The sequence below is a fragment of the Pelophylax lessonae genome, assembly GCF_965119305.1.
Source record: "Pelophylax lessonae genome assembly, chromosome: 5".
Classification (NCBI taxonomy): Eukaryota; Metazoa; Chordata; class Amphibia; order Anura; family Ranidae; genus Pelophylax; species Pelophylax lessonae.
In genome coordinates, this window is record NC_138772.1 from 87716673 (window position 1) to 87735446 (window position 18774).

The 18774-nt window shown below is 39.4% G+C and overlaps 1 protein-coding gene across 1 annotated transcript in view; it reads right to left on the minus strand.

The window, feature by feature from the left end:
• NRP1 (neuropilin 1) overlaps nucleotides 1-18774 on the minus strand; it is a 241014-nt gene that overhangs the window by 55529 nt on the left and 166711 nt on the right. The window contains exons 7-8 of the mRNA XM_082258742.1: nucleotides 3366-3521; nucleotides 1934-2078 (exon numbers count right to left, since the gene is read on the minus strand). Coding sequence (XP_082114868.1) covers nucleotides 1934-2078; nucleotides 3366-3521 — 301 coding nt within the window. The remainder of the gene's footprint in view (nucleotides 1-1933; nucleotides 2079-3365; nucleotides 3522-18774) is intronic.

Here is an 18774-nt window from a genome sequence, read left to right on the forward strand (position 1 = left end):
ATATTAGATATAGTGTATGCACGAGCACTTTTAGCACATCATTGATGAGCCTAATTTAAGCACAATTATTAATTTGGTCACATATTTATTAAGCACACTTCTATTTTATAAGCAGTGCAGGTATTTTGTGAATTTATTGATAGAAAGGTACCCCCTTTTTTACCAGCAGCAGCTTATTTATATATTATATATATTTATTCATTGGTTTCTTTTACACGTATTTATTTAGGAGGTAATCCTAAGCGCTAGCCCTTCGTACTTCAACTTCTAAGCATCCCCGAAGATCCCAGGAGGCATCCTGATTGAAAAAGACTGATATAGAGTATACCTCATTCTTTATTCTTTTATTTAAATTCTCTGCACATTTAAATTATCTACATGTACCATAAACTGTAGATATAATTTTTAGTGGGGTACCCTAAGACCTGAAAACTTTATCAAGAGCTCCTTCATGGAAATAAGGGTTGAGAAAGGCTTGCCATAAATTACCATTTTGTTCTTCTGTACCTTCTACAGTGGTGTAATGTATACTAATGTGGGCTGGTGTCCCAGTATGACACTGGCTTCAGTTATGAGTCAGTGTGGGACTATCTGTCATTTATCACAGCTGAGGATATGGTCCAGGAATCAAACACCGAAGCTGACTGGTTATTTAATAAGATTTTGAAGAATATATCATGTTCAAATTCCTCTAGAAGCTTTTCCTGTAAATATTTCTTGTGACACTATTTTATAAATGTCTTTTAGTATTCCTCCACCCACACAAAGAAGAAAAAAGACTCTCTAAACATTTTCTCAGTGTCGTATATATGCCATACTAAATTAAGCTATACAGCTGTGCTCAGGTGTTTATTTCGGCTTAAATGATAACCTGGGGACAGCAGGCGGTGGGAGTCAGGTGCAATCAGCTCTTAATTGCACACACAGGGGCCTCAAGAACATCAGCAGTGCAGTTTGCTTGGTGCTAAATTGGCTTTCAAACCCAAAACAATAATGTTGCATGTACCGCATGTGAATATGTAATGATATCAATTAATAACAAAGGTGCAGTCTCAACAGTGTATAAGCTGAACAAGAAAGTTGCCTTGCAAAGAATAAAACAGTTACATTTACAATGTCTTTCCACTGAAAGCCGTACAATTACAAAGGGATTAGCACAAGGTAGAGGCAAAGGTCCTATATTAGATGACCTTGACTAAAGTGAATCTATGCGGTTTAGTGACAATAAACACTTTTATTGTGTGACTGTAACCAGGCAAGGTGCTTTGTTTTATTCCAAAGTGCTATTTTATTGTTGTGTACATCTAGTGTTACCATTTTTAGAAGACTTTGTTGACATATTTTTCATTGTGTCTTTGTTTTTTAAAGAGTGGAGTGAATTTTTTAATAGAGTGTTGGTTTTAGTAGAGTGGAGAAGGATTCACACCTCTGAGTTCTATGTTTTTTTAGCTTTTAGATTCCAGCTTAATGACTGCTCTAAAATAAAATTGTCTGTGTGCACCCAGCCTTAGAGACATCTCTTCAAACTCTCCCCACAGCTCCAATAAAAAAGGCGCTTCCTTTCATTCTTATCACAAGTTAAAATGTGAGAATGTTGTACATTTCATAGAGAGGGAAGCAGAAATAGATGTCCCTATATAAAAATATATGGTTGTTTTGTAGGAAATGTTCTGGCCATCCCATATTAATACAGCCACACCTTAGGTCAGAGGTCCTCAAACTCCAGTCCTCATTCACAATTCAAGTTTAGTGGTGTTATTCTTGGGAACACAGGTGGAATAATCAGTAATGGGGCAACATAACTAGATTTCCCATATATAAATCCTACTTCTTGGGCAATAGACTTATGTTCTGGACTGTGAGTACATTTCAGACACAGATTTCACATTTCAGACTTGTAAGGTTCCTTATAGGTCCACATTTATATCCTTACCTGTTATTTTACAGCCATAGACTTCAAATCTTAAAGAGATTCCATTCTCCCAAGTCACAGGACGGAGTTTAATAAATCTTGTTAGCACAGGCTTGGGAAATGCTCGGTATACAACATCAATTGGATTTGTGTTTCCTTGAAAAATCTGCATCAACGAAGAATGTGCAATACACATTTAACACAAAAAATATACAAAACATCGATTCAGTAGTTGTCATCTTCTGAACCTACTAAAGTGAATGTTTTGAACTACAACTGCTATAATGGCCATTCTACTGGGAGTTTTAAAGTAACCCTTACCTTTACAGAAACCACTACCTAATATGAATTATTTAGCCTAATAACACATTCCCAGAGGAAAATTAGTAAGCAAAAATTCTACTCTAGGCAGTCCCCTGAGACCCAGCTTTTCCCCACTTAACACTACCATCCTTAGAACAACTTAGAAAAGGTGAAGCCAGGCTGTCTATCACAGCCCACATGTTGAAACCCCTTTGCCCTTCCCATTACAGTCATGTGTCGCTATTCTGTACATTTCAGAGAATGGAGGGTGGTAAGAGGTGGAGCTGAGCTTAGCTCTTGACATTTGATAAAATTTGTGAAATCTGCATATCCAAAACTGTTTAGAGTGTGTTTGAAATAGTTGATGGAGAATATGATGAATGTACCACTATGTTTACCTTTAAGGATCAGCTTAAAGAGTTTGTCAGTTTTGTTGGGTTCAATCACCAACTAAATTCTGAAATTTCAAGGCAAGTTTGGTGTATGTTGGGAAGCAGAGTTTGGGGAGCTGGGAACTATATTTAGGAGCTTTCAACACAGGAATCTTTGAAAATCAGAGTATGCTGGTGGTCATTTTACCTCATCAACATCTACCAGAAATTGAAACAATGGTCTTGAGTTTTATTACAGTGCATAAATCTTCTTTTTGTATTGCATTCTAAAAATGTAATGCTGTCTAAAATAATAAAACATTATATTGGCTTTCTCCTGAGGGACAGTCCATTTTTATTTTGGTCATTAACAGAAGCGAATAGTGGCCTAAAATAACAATTAATCACAAATCATTTTTTATGTATTCCAACTGTGCTTTATAAACATGCCTATACTGTGCTTGCTCTTGACAGATTTTTTTCCTTTTTTTGTAACTAGAATGGTTCCTTTTTCATCTGTTTAGGGGCCTTTGTGTTTTTATAGCTCCTTTTACTTGCATTCTATATAAGAGTCCCCTAAGTCCTTTTAAATTGAACAGGCCCATTTGGGAAAGCTGGTTTCTGCAAGTGACTGTTAACATATTAAACAGAAATGGTACCAATGTTTAATAATGTGTTTTAAGGCATTTAATACCAGTCATGGTATATATTTTTTTATGCTTAATAGTTGCTATGGCTTTTAAACGACAGGCAAAAAAAAGCAGAATGTTGGTTCTTACTAGAGGTTTACTTCCATCTTTTAACGTAATCCAGTCTTCTCCATTAGAGCTAATATCAACTTTATAGGATTTCAGATAATACTTCTTCTTTGTTTCCTTTGATACGGCTCCCTGGGTTCCAATGCCAGAAACAAAACGCAGAAGTCCGAGGTCTACCTGTATTAAGAGAACACAAAAAAAATGGTTATAAGAAGGAGTTGATGTACTTTAAGGCAAACAGTGCTTACCTACACAGTAGCCAGCCAGATCAAATACGTAAAAAAAATAGAGCACTTTGAGGTCAATCAGAGGTTTAGAAGCTTTCATTACTAGACTAAGTGACTATTCCTAGGGTTGTGTTAACCTACAGATAATCAGTCCAACCAGGCACTAAAAAAAGGGGGTAAGTTTAACACTAGCAATGGTGATCTTTTAATCTCTAGGCCTTATTCACAAAAGAGCAAGATTGAGATTTTGGGGCCTTTTGGGGAGCAAATAAACCTAACGTCATAACATGTTACATAGAGTAGGTAATGGTAATATTCCAATAGTGACACCTCTTCTGTGTTATTGGTCTAAGAAGGGATTTGCTCTTACTTATGAAAAATGTCCCTTTTACTTCCTGTTGTGTCTTTAGGCCGGAAGTAAAGGGACATTTCCTTAATGGTACACAAATAACAATTGTCATTTCTAGATAAAACTGAAAAAGTTCCTGTTATATAAACTTTAATTAAAGTTGATCTGTGCTAAAACAATAATCACTGCCATTGCTGATTTCCTCTTGCAAATGCCACTTGCCTTGAAGCTATTCCGATCCTCTGATTTTAATAGTTTCTGGGTCACTCACTAGTACAGCTATTGAAGTCAGGAACAAATTTGGAACTCCTGCATATGTAATCAAGGCCAGTGATACAGAAAGTAGTCAATGGATCATTAAAATGCAGAATTTTCAAAAGAAGTGATCAGTAACAGATAAAAGAAGAACAACTAATATATTGCTTTCTGTTTTCTGTTAATTGGCCTGCAGTGACTGATATAGATAGTGTAGATAATATTCGGGGCACTGTTGTGCAGTGTTAAGAATAGCGAATGCTTTGTTAAACACTGGTTCCGTTCAACTAAATATATCTTTTTCTTTCTTAAGTTGGTGCTTGTGTGGAAGGAACACTAGGCGCCTTCTTTTAATGGTTGTATGAACAAGGCTTTCATGATGAACAAACAAATCAAAACTGAATGCAACAAGTAATCATGATTTGCAGGATACAGCCAGTGCAATCTCACTTCTCATTGGCTAGAACAAGGGAAGATCATTTCTGATTGGTTGCATGCTTCTTTTTACCACTTATGTAAGCCAGTGTATTGTTGATTTCAGATGATTTACTTCTTTCCTACTGAGCTTGTTACTTAGCAGAAGAAGACAAATTGATTCCACTTCATGTTCACTTCATGAGTAAACATATCCTGCTCCCAGCAGTTCTATATTTAGCCCTCATTCATTTTATTTATTTGCACATTAATAAAACGCAATAACATCTTCGCTGGCAGATTACAAGGACCCTCATCTTAATTAGCATCGCCATTGTCTCCGATCCTCGTGAAGCGTTCATATGCTAATTCATATTATTGGATACTTTTGTATTTGGAGCCAAGGCTTTGCGTACTATAGAAATCTAGATGTAAGCCGTCATTATTTTGATTAGGATAAAATGATTAGTTCTGCAGAAAGTTTGCACTGTACAGAGGATGCACCGTGACACTTAAACCTTTTCCTCTCAAGTGATTATAAAGTGTTCTAAGCTCATATTCCATCCTGTGCTCTAACCAAAATGAAGAGCTCTTTAGGCTCTTGTGCTCTCTCTGTGACGTCTCTTAAAGCTTTTCAGCAATTAAGAATGGATAGGCCTAGAACCACTGACTTGCACAGACTGATTATAAAAAAAGAAAAACTTAAATGTTTATTCCGGCTTATAAACTTTGGAGAGACATGCAACTTTGCCTCAAGTGGTACATTTGGTAATAAAGTTAAATTGTTCAAATGCCTGCAATCAGTGGCAGTTGTTCTGTATATCCAATCTAGAAATATGAAGAATCATCAGTGCATCACTGCCACATGGAAAACCAATGTCAACACTTCTAAATGAATTGACTGGCTGCAAAACTCTCTTAATTTTCTGCTTTTTAAGAAATGTAATAGCAAGAACTATTACACTAAAATGTAACATGACCACACAGAGCCAATCAGAAGTATGTATTGCATGCTAAGGAAATTATGATTGGAATGCCTCAATGGCACAGTGAAATTGCTCAATGCTGACTACTGAGCTGCTAAGAGAATCATTAAAGTAGACTTTGTTTGGCTCTAAAAGTGCTCAACATTGTTGAAGTGCAGAAACCTTGTGTTAGACCGGGTGTGACTGGCTCTCAATGGAGCCGGTTCACACAGCTCGGGGGGGGGGGGGTCTGCATTTAAGAAGGGTCCTGTGCCTCTTTGGTTCAGATTTAGGTACAAATTCAGCCACAAAATCAGACCTGATTTGAACTTGAATCAGTGAATGGGGAAGCACTGGACCCCATGCTGTTAACTGCAGCCGCAGCATATGTAAACAGAGCCTTAAGGCCCGTACACACTTGACGGAAATCGGGCGAAATATCCTCCGATTTTTCTCTCTCTTGCTCAGCTTTCATAACCGTTTTTAGTTGACAGTGCATAAATGTTCACGAAATTTCTCGTCCGATTTTTTACTTTTTTTTGGGACATTTGTTCCTAGACTTCTGGGTTGTCAGCAACTTCAGATCATGCGCGGTCTTTCGTATCCGATTTTTCACGGACGTACTGCATACACATTAAATGAAAATTGGTCGCCTGGGGATGGATGATAAAAATTTTGGTGTTTGTCCCTCCGTTTTTTTTCATTGAAAATGTCGGCATCGGCTGCTGAAAGTTGTGTACACACTAGCCGAAAATCGTACGATTTTACCTCGGACGGGATTTTTCGGCAGATTTTCTACTAGTGTGTACCCCACTTAAGTCTTCAAATTTATCCCTGGGTTTATGTGGAACGCTTTTATCCTAGGCCTGGAATGCACAAAGCACCTTGGCTTCACTTCAAGTTAAGATTATGTCTCTCTCCTTCTGATTTAAGCCATCTCTTTTGCATTCAGCCATCAAATGTCAAAGTCTCATAGTGCAGTATAAGCACTTGGCTTTGACAGCTGAATGGCTTGGATGGGGCTTAGTATTGAGATAGAGAAAAGTTGTAGTCCTGTGCTAATCTCAAAGGAGTTTCCAAGGGACATAGTATTTGATATTAAATCAAAAATGCTGGCCAAAAATGGATTGAAAATCGACTGGTTCAGCAGGGACTGACTGAATTTCAATCCATCAATGACCATTCCTGTTCATGAAAAGTTATTCTAATAATGGATTTTTGATGAACAGGTTTATTGGAAAATTTTGCTTTGATCAGCACATGCAGCCAATCGGATGTGACACCGATTTGTGTATTCTGCCAGTTGGGGAGTTTTGCTGGCTGAACAAAAAAAAAACTGAGCCATGTATGGTCAGCTTAACACAGAAAAATCCAAGAACTACATGGTAGCTGCTTGTCAGCACTGTTTTTACCTAAGACAATTTATAGGTCAGGTTGGGCTTGTTTACTTAAAGTTGTATTAAACCCAAAACCAAAAACCCAAATTTGAACTGGTGCATTTAGCCCCAGTCTGGATATTTTCAACCCCATAGTCTGCGTAACTCACATTTAGGTATAATGTACTAGTGTGTGTTATCAACAAGTCCAAACCTTCAACGTCAAGCTGTATTACATGAAAGCATTGGGCTTCTTATATATGTAATGAAAATTTCAGTTCATATGTGCAATCAAAAGACATAAGAGATGCTTGTTAGCTCAAACTAATATTGAAATTCAAATATCTGGCAAGACTCCATAAGCTGCTTAAATCATTGAGAAAATCTGTTTGTGAAAAATGTGACTTTGTGTGCCCCTGGCAAATTTTCAAGGTTCACATAGCAACCAGAAAATAATTATGCAGAAATTACCGATTTTATTTTCCAGTTAATATTTTTTAATTATGTGAATGATATCGAAAACTACAATTCCCTTGTCATGGGTCATTTTAAATACTATTAATGACATCACGCTTTCTCATTGGATCATCTTGGCATCCAACTGCGCAGTCATTGGCATGCCAGCTATGAACTCATTGTTTTAATTAATGGTATTATTTCAAGGTCTCCAGGCTTTTAAAATGGAAACGTGTGCTTAAAATCTCACTGGTAAGAAAACAATATTAGTTAACAAAACAAAAATAACTGACCTGCCATATTAAATAAAGCAGCTGTACATAGACAAAGCACACTGTTACTATTGATACATTGTGCCATTAAAATGCACCAGAAGACAGTAATTATTCTGTGCTCTCTGGGACCAATACAGTGCAAGCAAAGACGAGGCCTCTGCTGTCTCAGAGCTTATACAACAGAAAAGAGTCAGCCACTGATTAGCTAGCTGATTCTAATGTATCACAATGTTCAAAATATTCTATCCCTTCAGGGACCAATACAGCTTGTAAGCATTTATTATACACATTCGGCAACTTTCTATTCCCGCATATCCCATAATGGTGGTCTTTCCGAGCTCACACATACAAAATAGAGCCTGGTGGAAGCAATTTTGGTGCCGAAGATGTTATTATGAAGACACAGGGAGGTTGATTTACTAAAGGCAAATATTGTATTGTGCACTGCAAGTGCAGTTACATTAGATCTGAGAGGAAGCTCTGAAATAAAGGAAAGCTTTGCTGATTTCTATCATCCAATCATGTGCAAGCAAAAATGCATGTTCCCCTCAGATCTAGAGCAACTGCACTTGCAGTTGAGCAATCTAGAGCAATCAAGAGCAACTGCTCTTGCAGTTATTTGCCTAAGGCTCCGTTCACATCTAGGCGTTTTGGGGCGTTTTTGGGGAGTTTTTCTGCTCTAGGATCAGCTCTCAAAACGCCCAGCAAGACAAATCCTATTCATTTCAATGGCCCCTGTTCACATCTGAGCGTTTTGACGCTGTAAGCAAAACGCCCAACGCTCAAAAAAGTACATGAGCTTCTTTTTGGGCAGATTACAGGCGTTTTCCATTGGTATCTATTCAATCAAAAAACACCTGCACAAAAACGCCCGTAAATCGCGGTAAAAATCGCGGTAAAAAAACGCTCAGGTGTGAATGTAGCCTTAGGCTCCGTTCACATCTAGGCGTTTTGGGGCGTTTTTGGGGAGTTTTTCTGCTCTAGGATCAGCTCTCAAAACGCCCAACAAGACAAATCCTATTCATTTCAATGGCCCCTGTTCACATCTGAGCGTTTTGACGCTGTAAGCAAAACGCCCAATGCTCAAAAAAGTACATGAGCATTAAAGTGATCATAAAGTCTTGTTTTTTGTTTCTTTTTTGTTTAAAAACAACAAACATATTATACTGACCTGCTCTGTGCAGTTGGTTTTTCACAGAACAGTCCAGATCCATCTCATCTTGGGTGCTCCTGGCACGCCCGCCTCGGCTCGTTCACGGAGGAGTGCGGGAGTGTGACTGGCGGACCCGATGTCCGCCGGTCACACTACGATCGCCGCTACAGCGGGAGAAAGACAGAGCGGCTTGTGTAAACAAGCCACCTGTCAGTTCTCCCTGTGTAAAAGTGAAGATCAAACAGTTCTACTATGTAGAACTGTTGATCTTTGTTTTTACACTAGTAGACCTGTCCCTGCACAGTTAGAATCACGCCCCTAGGACACACTTAACCCCTCCCTGTCCAATACTGTTAACCCCTTCCCTGCCAGTGTCATTTTTGCAGTAACAGTGCATATATATAGCACTGATTACTGCAGTAATGTCACTGGTACCCCCAAAAGTGTCAAAAATGTCAGTCAAGGGTCCGATCTGTCCGCCGCAATGTCGCAGTACCGCAAAAAAAATCGCAGATCGCCGCCATTACTCGTTAAAAAAAAAAACACCAAAAATGACAAAAATCTTTCCCTTTGTTAGTAAACGCGATAACTTTTGCGCAAACCAATCAAAATACGCTTTTTGCAATTTTTTTTACCAAACATAGGTAGCGTAAAACAAATTGGCCGAAAATTTTAAAAAATTTTGATTTTTACATTTTTTTTTGGGGGAATTTCATATAAAAAAAAGTGAAAAATATTGTTGTTTTTGCAAAAATTACGCTCTTTTTTTGTTTATAGCGCGTGATCAAAAAATCGCACAGGTGATCAAATACCACCAAAAGAAAGCTCTGTTTGTGGGAAAAAAAGGACGTGAAATTCGTTTAGGTACAGCGTCGCACGACCGCGCGATTGTCCGTTAAAGTCACGCAGTAAAAAATCGCAAAATAACCCCTGGTCTTTTAGCAGGAAAATCCTCCGGTGGTAAAGTGGATAATTTGATGGATGTTTGTCCAACTGATCGATCTGGCAGTCCACATATGGTCTTCTCTGAGAAATTGGGTACTGTTCTCAGATTTTCAACAATACTGGAAAATGTATTAACAAACATTGTCTCTGCTCTTTTTACTGTGGGGGATATTTATTAAAATTGGTGCACACAGACTCTGGTGCAGCTGTGCATAGTGACCAGCTTCTAACTTCAGATTGTTCATTTAAAGAGTATTTTATATTCCTGATATGTGCCTGCTGTACGATGTTCGTCCATGAAAAAGTATCCTGTTCTCTTTGTATTGTTTCCTTTATTTGAAATCCCTGGTGATCCTGCCAGTTCCTCTGCTTTCCTATTAAAAAACTGACCACACTAAGCAGGAGGGCACACCATGGTAAGTTCTCTAGCTCTGCTGGAAACTCAGCCTGCTCTCCTCCAATGATCAGACTTGTCCTGACATCCCTCCCCTGCACAGACATTTACTAGGAAGATCAGTGTACTGTTGCTTCTCCTTCCCCCATCTCTTATGCAGCTGAGCACAGAGGGAATGTGATCACAAAAAAAAAAGAAAAAAGGGTATTATTTTTTTTTTTACATCTGAACACAAATGTGTTGCCTTTCATTTCTATTTTAAACTGAATTTGTTGTTTTACAAGGTGATCATTTACAATCATTTTAAGCTTTCACAATAAAACCTAGAAGCTGATTGTTGCTATGCACAGTTGCAACACAGTGTTCACCGGTTTTAGTAAATTTCCCCCTTGTATGTTTACAAGTGATAGTCAACATGGTCACATTGCTTTGGATTTATTGTCTTATCTATGGCTACCCTAACACTGCCCAAGTCCCAGGCTTAGCAATGATAAACAGCTTCACACAAAAAGGTTCCAGTCCTGATAAGTCCTTTTTTCAAGTTCTGTAGCTATAAATCTCAGTTCAGTGCCCTGGATTAAACGTGTATCTACAACTCATTAAAATTCTCATTCATTTACAGCTTTAGTTTAATTACACTTCTCCAGCTCCACACTTCAGTTTCCCAGCACACGTGTCATGTATAGCAATTATTGTCTCAGGGTAAAGATTGCAAAAATTACAGAACCATAAAGAATATTTTCTTACTTGCATGATTCGGGATAACTGACAATTGTTTGTGGAATCCTGCGATCAGACATTAATATGATATAAGAACCAAACCTTGTGTAGGAAGATGAATGGTAGCACATGACGTGGTTAAAGAAGAGCTCCAGCCACAACCAGAACATTCCACAAGTTCTAATGACAGAGACAGAGCCATCTTACTGTATGGGTATACTGGGAAGTTGCCCGGGGGCCCCACCTGTCCAGGGACCCAGCCCCAGCCAAGCATAAGTCCAGATTCTCTTGTACATCCCGCCACTGAACTTAGCAGGTGGCAAGCACCTGTCGGCCCTGCGCTGCTGTCAGGCCACTTGGGCCGTGGAGGGGGAGCCCAGAACTGCAGGAATGCCTGTCTGCCTCCACGGGAACAGGCACACACAGGACAGGTGAGTCTGACTCCCATCTGTGTGTGTTCACCGGACCCAGCCCCCGAACTTGGAAGCTGTCATTAGCCTGGAACTGCTGTACCAATAAATATCGCCTTATCGATAATTTACATTTTTATTCTCGTGGGTGATTGAGTAGGCGGGGCCCCAGTGCACTGCATTGCCCAGGGGCCCTTTAATGCTCCTAAGATGGCACTGGACAGAGATACATAGCTATGAAGATTTTTATCTTAGCTTCTGAAACTGGGAGGTCTGCATCCTTTCCTTTGCTATATTATTGTAGCACCTGAAGCCCTCCTCACCATTATGAATGAAGTTTTCAGGCACCAAAAAAACAGCACGGGGGATGATATTGAAATGCAAAATAGGGCACCTAAATAACTAATTTTTCATTAGCCTAATATTCTGACAGAGATTGCTATTTATTAAAGGGGCTTCTAAAGAAGTTAAAGCAGAACTAAAATCCACCAATCTATAATACCTCATTTCAATCCTTATGCTGCTAGCATTGGTAAATAAATAGGAAGGTATATTATATTCGCTTGTTTTAAACTTTTTTTTTTTTCATTTTCAGTTGCTTCCTGGTTCCTGGCCTAGGCCAAAATTATGTCATACTTCCTATGAGCATACTTGCCAACTGTCCCATTTTTGCCAGGACAGTCCCGGCAAATAGGAGCCTGTCCCGGGTAATTTACATTGTCCCAGCAATGTACTTATTTACACTTTGCACTTTATTTATATTTACTTATTACATTTTTTTATGGTCACACCTGAGCATTTGACACTTTAGAATTGCAGGGAATTGTGATGAGAATTTTAAACTTTAGGCAGAAGTAGTGCAGCTGAATGGGAGAATTATTCCAACTCTGCTACTTTGGCCTTAAATTTGAAATTCCCTTTTCAATTTCCTGTAATTCTCTCTTTATTGAGTAGACCCTATAATCTGATGATAAGTAGGCGGAGATTAATTATGTGGAGTGGGCGGAGCTTCACAGAAGTGGGTGTGGTAAGTAATTGATAGCTGTGCTGCAAAGTGTCCCTGGAAATTTTTTTCAAATGTTGGCATGAGTCTTCAAGAGGGGAGGAGGGGCTTTCTCAGCTAAGCACATCCTTCTGCTTGCATGCCTAAACTAAGGGCAGATTGACTCCAGGAAGTAAATTCTATATGAATTATCTGCCCTTAATTAAGATTGCCATGGCTAAAAATTCTAATTTTAATTTATTTTTTTCAAGTGATTTCTGGACAAAATAAAGCATGGAGACATGGATGGATAGGTGAGTTTACACTGAATATTAAAAATGAATGAAATAAAATAGAATTAATTTGAAATTGAATTAGTTTCACTTTAAAAGGTCAGCTTTAAGGTTGAATGCCTAAACTGCAGCATGGCATTTGCTGTTTTGGTAAAGAAAATGTATAAAGATTTGTATGACAATATACACAAAGATTATTTGCATTAGGCTGACCACATGTACATTCAGCTATATATTCATACCTGTAAATAAAAACTAGAAGACAAAGGCCAACGGTGAAACAAATCAGGTTCTCGTTCATTGCAAAGTGCTGTAAATCTAACACATACAGCATAGTGGTGACTGTATCAGGTTGTTGATGAATCATTAGTCCCTAGTCAGCAGACTGGGGGTGATCAGGTGGCAGTGCAAAAAGTGAGCTCATCATCCTGGCTATGTCATCTGGCAGGAGTGCCTGGATCATAAGACAAACCTGTTGCCAGGCAAGATAATTCACATTTATGTGTTTCAACAGTCCATTTAGCTGTTTGCTTGGAGTTTAACTTTAAATACTTTGTGTTGAGTCTAAATCCTAAGGTATATTCCAGGTTATTAAAACCCTCAGAGAGTAAAACATTTTTAGCAAAGAGCTTCTCATTTCCATTGCTTTTAATGACATTTTTTATGAGGAATGTTGTTGCATTCAGGTTCTTTCAGAATGCTGCAATTACACCACATTTAATTGTAATTCACTGAAATCGTACTCACAATTCCTTTTCCCTAGGTCCCAAATGCACCCCCTCCCTATTTCATACAGTGGATAGCATCTGATTTATATTAACGCTGGATTACATCCAGGCTGTATTTTTGCAGTTGTAAAACTTGTAATGGCTTTGATTAAGATGATTAATTGCACGCGCATTTGAATGATTTTTCTGATCTCGTCAGGCTATTTTCAGGCTAGGAGCGCCTTAGCTGACTCCAATATTCTGACCGTGGAGCTCGCTTGATGAGTAACCCTTAATTACTGACCAGTTGTCTAGCTTGAACAATTCATTACAGCTGGCTGGGGGAAAAAAAAAGAGTGGCAACAATTTCAGAGAGATTCCAGCCATTGTGTTCAATTAGAACCATAAAGTAAAATGCATCCATTAAAATATCAGGAAGTGGTTGGTAACACAGACAGCCGCACTTCTAATACACAACCGCTTTTAACGAACGAGGCTATTACATACGTAGAAAGATCAATGCATTAAAATGGCTTTGGGAAGGACAATGTAAAGAGGGCCGCATCGAAAGGAATAAATCTTCAAGGGACCACACTTGGTTCATTTCACAAAATATTATACTGCTTTGTTAAATAAGATTATTGGAATAATTGTAATTTTTTATTCCAAATAAATGGACTATAAAACATTTTTGAAGTATTCAGCTGCAAAATGATTTGAGGAAATGTAGCTTTTATCAAGTGGGGAACAGCTGGCGCCTTCAATTAAAGCAGACCATGCACTAAAGGGCAGGGTCCACTTACCACATCAGGCCACTTAACCCCCATGCCAAAATTCTGGATCATACCTGTTAAAAAACTGGAGAAAAAGTAGAAAACATATTTACCTTATTACAGTGGTTGCCAACCAGTGGTTCATGGGCCACTGATGGTCCACAAGAAAACTTTAGTGGTAGTTGCAAATCAACATTGTGGCAGATGTATACTGCCCAGGGTTGTTTACAATGTTGTTCTCAATGTGTGCTAAACCCCCGTACACGCGTACTGATCGTCGGCCGAACGATCGGGTGTCTTTGGTCCAGGGCTGTCCTGTCTGTTGAAAACTGCAAAAGACTGCACACGAATTTTGTCGGCCAACAACAGCCGACTGCAGAAGTGATGTCATGTGATGGTTAACTTTCCTTGTCTTTTTTCTTCTCTGAGCATGCCCAGTCTTGCTAATCTGCTGTCTGTCGGCCGAAATCTGTACTGACTGGCGAACAATCGGCCGTTCTGGTGATGGCCAACAAATATTTTAAAGTCTGCACGACAGATTCTGTTCGGCCGAAAATGCGCTGTCGGCTGTCGGAAGCATCATACTAACAAGCCTACAATCGGCCGATCAGTGGGCGGCCGAATATTTACGGCCAACAATCGGTACGTGTGTACGGGGCTTAACATTCAATATTGTCTGCACACATTGATACCCAATGTCTCCTCTGTAGCTCCAGCTCCTGTGAACTCAGAAGAAGGCCCCCGGGGGTAGTGAAGGAGGGGATTTCCAATGGCAGCGCTGGTTACAGACAGTGGAAGGGAGCACAGAGCTCAATCACATGGCTGGATAAGGAGGTGAGATCCAATGATGAGTCTGTGTAAGGCATCAGTGTGATACAGAGTGCGTGCATGCAGGTGAAGGAGGGGATCAAAGAGCCAGAGCATTGTGTGTACAGGTCATGTAAAATTCATATTAGTGGTCCACAGGATTCAAAATTATGAGTTTAGTGATCCATGAGGTCCGAAAAGTTGGCGGCCACTGCCTTATATTACACCCAATTTCCTCATTGGAGAGGGTGACATGATCTTTCTGGTAAAACCCTTGGAATGCAAAGTACACCAATTGTCATGAGAAAGTGTTGATGCACTGTGCAGGAACATCTTCTCACAAAGTTTTAGGGTCATCTTTGATTTCCAGGATCTTCTTAGAAGGATGGGCCAAACCATAAGTACCAAAGGGCCACAAGTTGGGCACCAGGGTTCTAATGCCTCCCTGCTCAATTAAAAAAAAAGTTTTGAGTTGATTACCACTTTACGTAATGAGCAGATATCCCTCTGAACTGACAGCCCATACTTTTTGTTGACGTATACACAACTTACAAATAGATTTCATTTTATTTGATTTACTTCTTCAAGCTAATTTATTAAGAGTAGCTGTAATCACGGTGTGCTAGGCTGATCACTAAGCAATGCTTTTAGACGTTGAAGTGCCCATACTTCACCCGTTGACCTGGCCATCGACTATACAAAGCTTCATTAGCTGCACTGAGCAGAAATCCACAGTGCAACAGATCTGGGACAAAACAAATTAAAAAAATCTGTTATTTCTAACCAAATGAGCAGACTTGTAGTAAGTATAAGGAATTTTCTATTGCTGATGCTTATTTTTTCCTAAATTCCTAAACCACCTCCCTTTGACAGAAAAGATTTGTTGCCAATTTAATTTACTAATTGAGTCAATATTTTAATCACTGTAATATGGAGCATTATATTGAGCACAATATTTCACTGTAATACAGTGTCTGCTTGCTAAGGTTCCTCAATACAGACAGAATTCTGTTAAAGTTTGTGATTCTTAGTCAAAATTTTCATTGGCTATAGTAGGGAAAAGTTAGAACATTTATTACATTTGTAACACGAGGGGATTAAAACAGGAACTGAGGGACAGATATAGTAATATAAAAACAGACAGGAATGGCACCCCAGCACACCTTCAAAATGCATGGGGGGAGGTGCAATGCACTGCAGCATAGCACAACACATAATGGGGCTGATTTAATAAAACTGGAGAGTGCAAAATCTAGTGCAGCTCTTCAAATAAGCCATTCTGCTTCCAATATTTTTGTCAAAGCTTAGTTGAACATGCTGAAATTAGAAGCTGCCCAAGTACAAACACTTTTTCATAGTCTGTAGGTAGCTTCCAACCTGCCATATAAGAAAGGAGTGTCCAGGTCTATGTGATAGCAGACCTGGTTCTATCCAGACCCACATCTATTATATATCAGCCCTCAAGTCCCAAAGGGCCATTGTGCATCTGAACAGATGTCTGCCTCTGCTTGGAATAAGTTCACATTGAAACTTCTAATTTCATTCTGGGTTATTGCATTTTTGGAGACAGTGACTCTGAAAGTATTGAACCCATGCAAATAGCATTTTCAAATGGAGGCCAGTGATGGCAGCCAACACATTCCTTTCAGAACTGATTTCCTTTAATTTGGACCAGCAACATCCCAAGCCTTGGTTTTTCTGGTTATATTTTTTCAGAGAGGGAAAAGCACAGCAGACAATTAAAGGACAAAATACTATGTCCCTAAAAGAATAGAACCCTGGTGCCTAACCGGCAGCCTGAGAGTCCCATGAAGCCCTTTGGTATGTGATGTGCAGCCCTTGGACCTCAGAATTCTGTAGCGGGAACATTGATTAGGGTAATAGCATTGATCTCTACTAGCCTCATGTAACAGGTTCCCGTTTTCATATTGTCTTCTGTAGCATATCCCCAGCCAAAAATGTAGCCTGTCCACACTCTCTGACCCTCATTTCCGCCATTAGGTATGCAGTTACTGACAGTCCTCCCAAGCATTACATATATTGAACATTATGTGCGGCCCTTTAGTGATGTCAGGGGCCGCATTTTGAGGCCGCCTTTAGGCTCATAGTTTGACAACCACTGGAATAGAGAATGACTTTATTTGTTGCCTGACTTTGGTTTTTAAAAAAACACCAACGACAGTAAGTAAAGGAGCAAGCGTTTTAAAAAATGTTCAAAGGGATGCTAATTTTAGCTGCTTCCCGAATGACTCAATTGACAAAGGAAGTATGTTATTAATAAAAAACAGAACAGCAACTTGCAACCAATTTCAGTCCATCTTCTGCTACTTTTTTTTTTAGGAAACTTTGGTTTAGTTTAGTGAAGTGTTCTGGCAGCGTCCTATGCCAGGAAGACAGAAGGGAACCTCTATTTGCATGCAGCAAGGTGAAGCACTTCACAGGGATCGCACTTCGCTCTATTTATAGGCACTCTCATATATTCATGTCTAGTGCTTTTATTACACACACAATGGTCACACCCCATTAATGGCCAGCTTTGCCTTTGGGAGTCAGAACAAAGTGCTCTGTTGCTGGTCACTGAGCTTCAAAAATAAAAAGACTTTTATAGATTTAAAGTGAAGCACAGCAAAAAAAAAAGTTTTAAAGGGTTATTTCCAATGCAAATACAAAAAATGTTTTACAGCCCATACAGCTTTATGATTGTAAACCTACAATTCTTCTTCTTTTTTTTAATAACAAACATATTATACTGACCTGCACTGTGCAATAGTTTTGCACAGAGCATCCCTGATCCTCCTCTTCTGGTGTCTCCCACTGCAACTCCTGGATCTTCACCCCTGCTGAATGCCCCCCATAGCAAGCTGCTTGCTGTGGGGGCACTAGTGAGTGCTCACTTCTGAGCCAGCTCTGTGTGTCCATTGTCCCACCTGTCGTCTCTCCTCATTGGCTGTGATTGACAGCAGCCGGTGCCAATGGCTTCCGCTGCTGTCTCTCAGCCAGTGAGGAGAAAGAGAGCAGAGAGAGCCTGTGCTGTCATACATGTCACTGGATTGAGATCAGGCTAAGGTAAGCATAGGGTTAGAGAGAGAGCAGAAGACAGAAGGTTTTTTTAACCCTAATGCATAGATATGTATTTGGGTAAAAAAAACCTTCTAGCTCTACAACCACTTTAAAGCTCAACTCCAGGCTGAAACTAAAATAACCCTGCACTGCAAAGATTAAATACTGATTATGTATTGAGTATATATTTACCCTATTCTATGCTCCAGTAGGCTTTCTTTGTACATGCCCCCCTACAGAATGCAGGGTTCATAGCCCTTCATTGTATAAAATAAAGTTGGGGAACCACGATTTCTGCATCAGATGTCCACCTACTTATCAAACCATTTTCCTCTTGGGTTTTGTTCCCGTTCCTCTCCCTTTTGTGGAACCTTGCCGGTACATGATCCCCCCCCCACCGATTGGCCTTCCACAAGTTATTCATTGCTAACCCCAACCTATATTACTCCCCCTGTTGTACCCGGTCCTGACTACAGTTGGTTCCCATATGGGGTAGTTGGAGCCCGGTGTATCTTAATGTTTGGTCCTCACATGGTGGAGGCTCAACACACTCATGTGTCATCGGCAAGGTTCACATGAAGTGCCGTGACTCGACCTGTTATTATGTTCATGTTTCTTGTTTCGAATCTGTGACCATTGTGATAATTTTTTTTCTTCCTTATTATGCTACTACAACGTTTGTACTTATCCTTCTTGCAAAAATTAAATAAAAATGTGGTTATAAAAAAAAAAAAAAGGTTTGGGAACCATCCACAGGTTGGAGCTCCTTGGAAAAGGTACATAATAGAACCTCTTCCTCTATCCCTTAGAAATAACAAACATTTAACCATTGCATTGCAGGGGGACCTCAGTGCAAGGGTATATTTGTA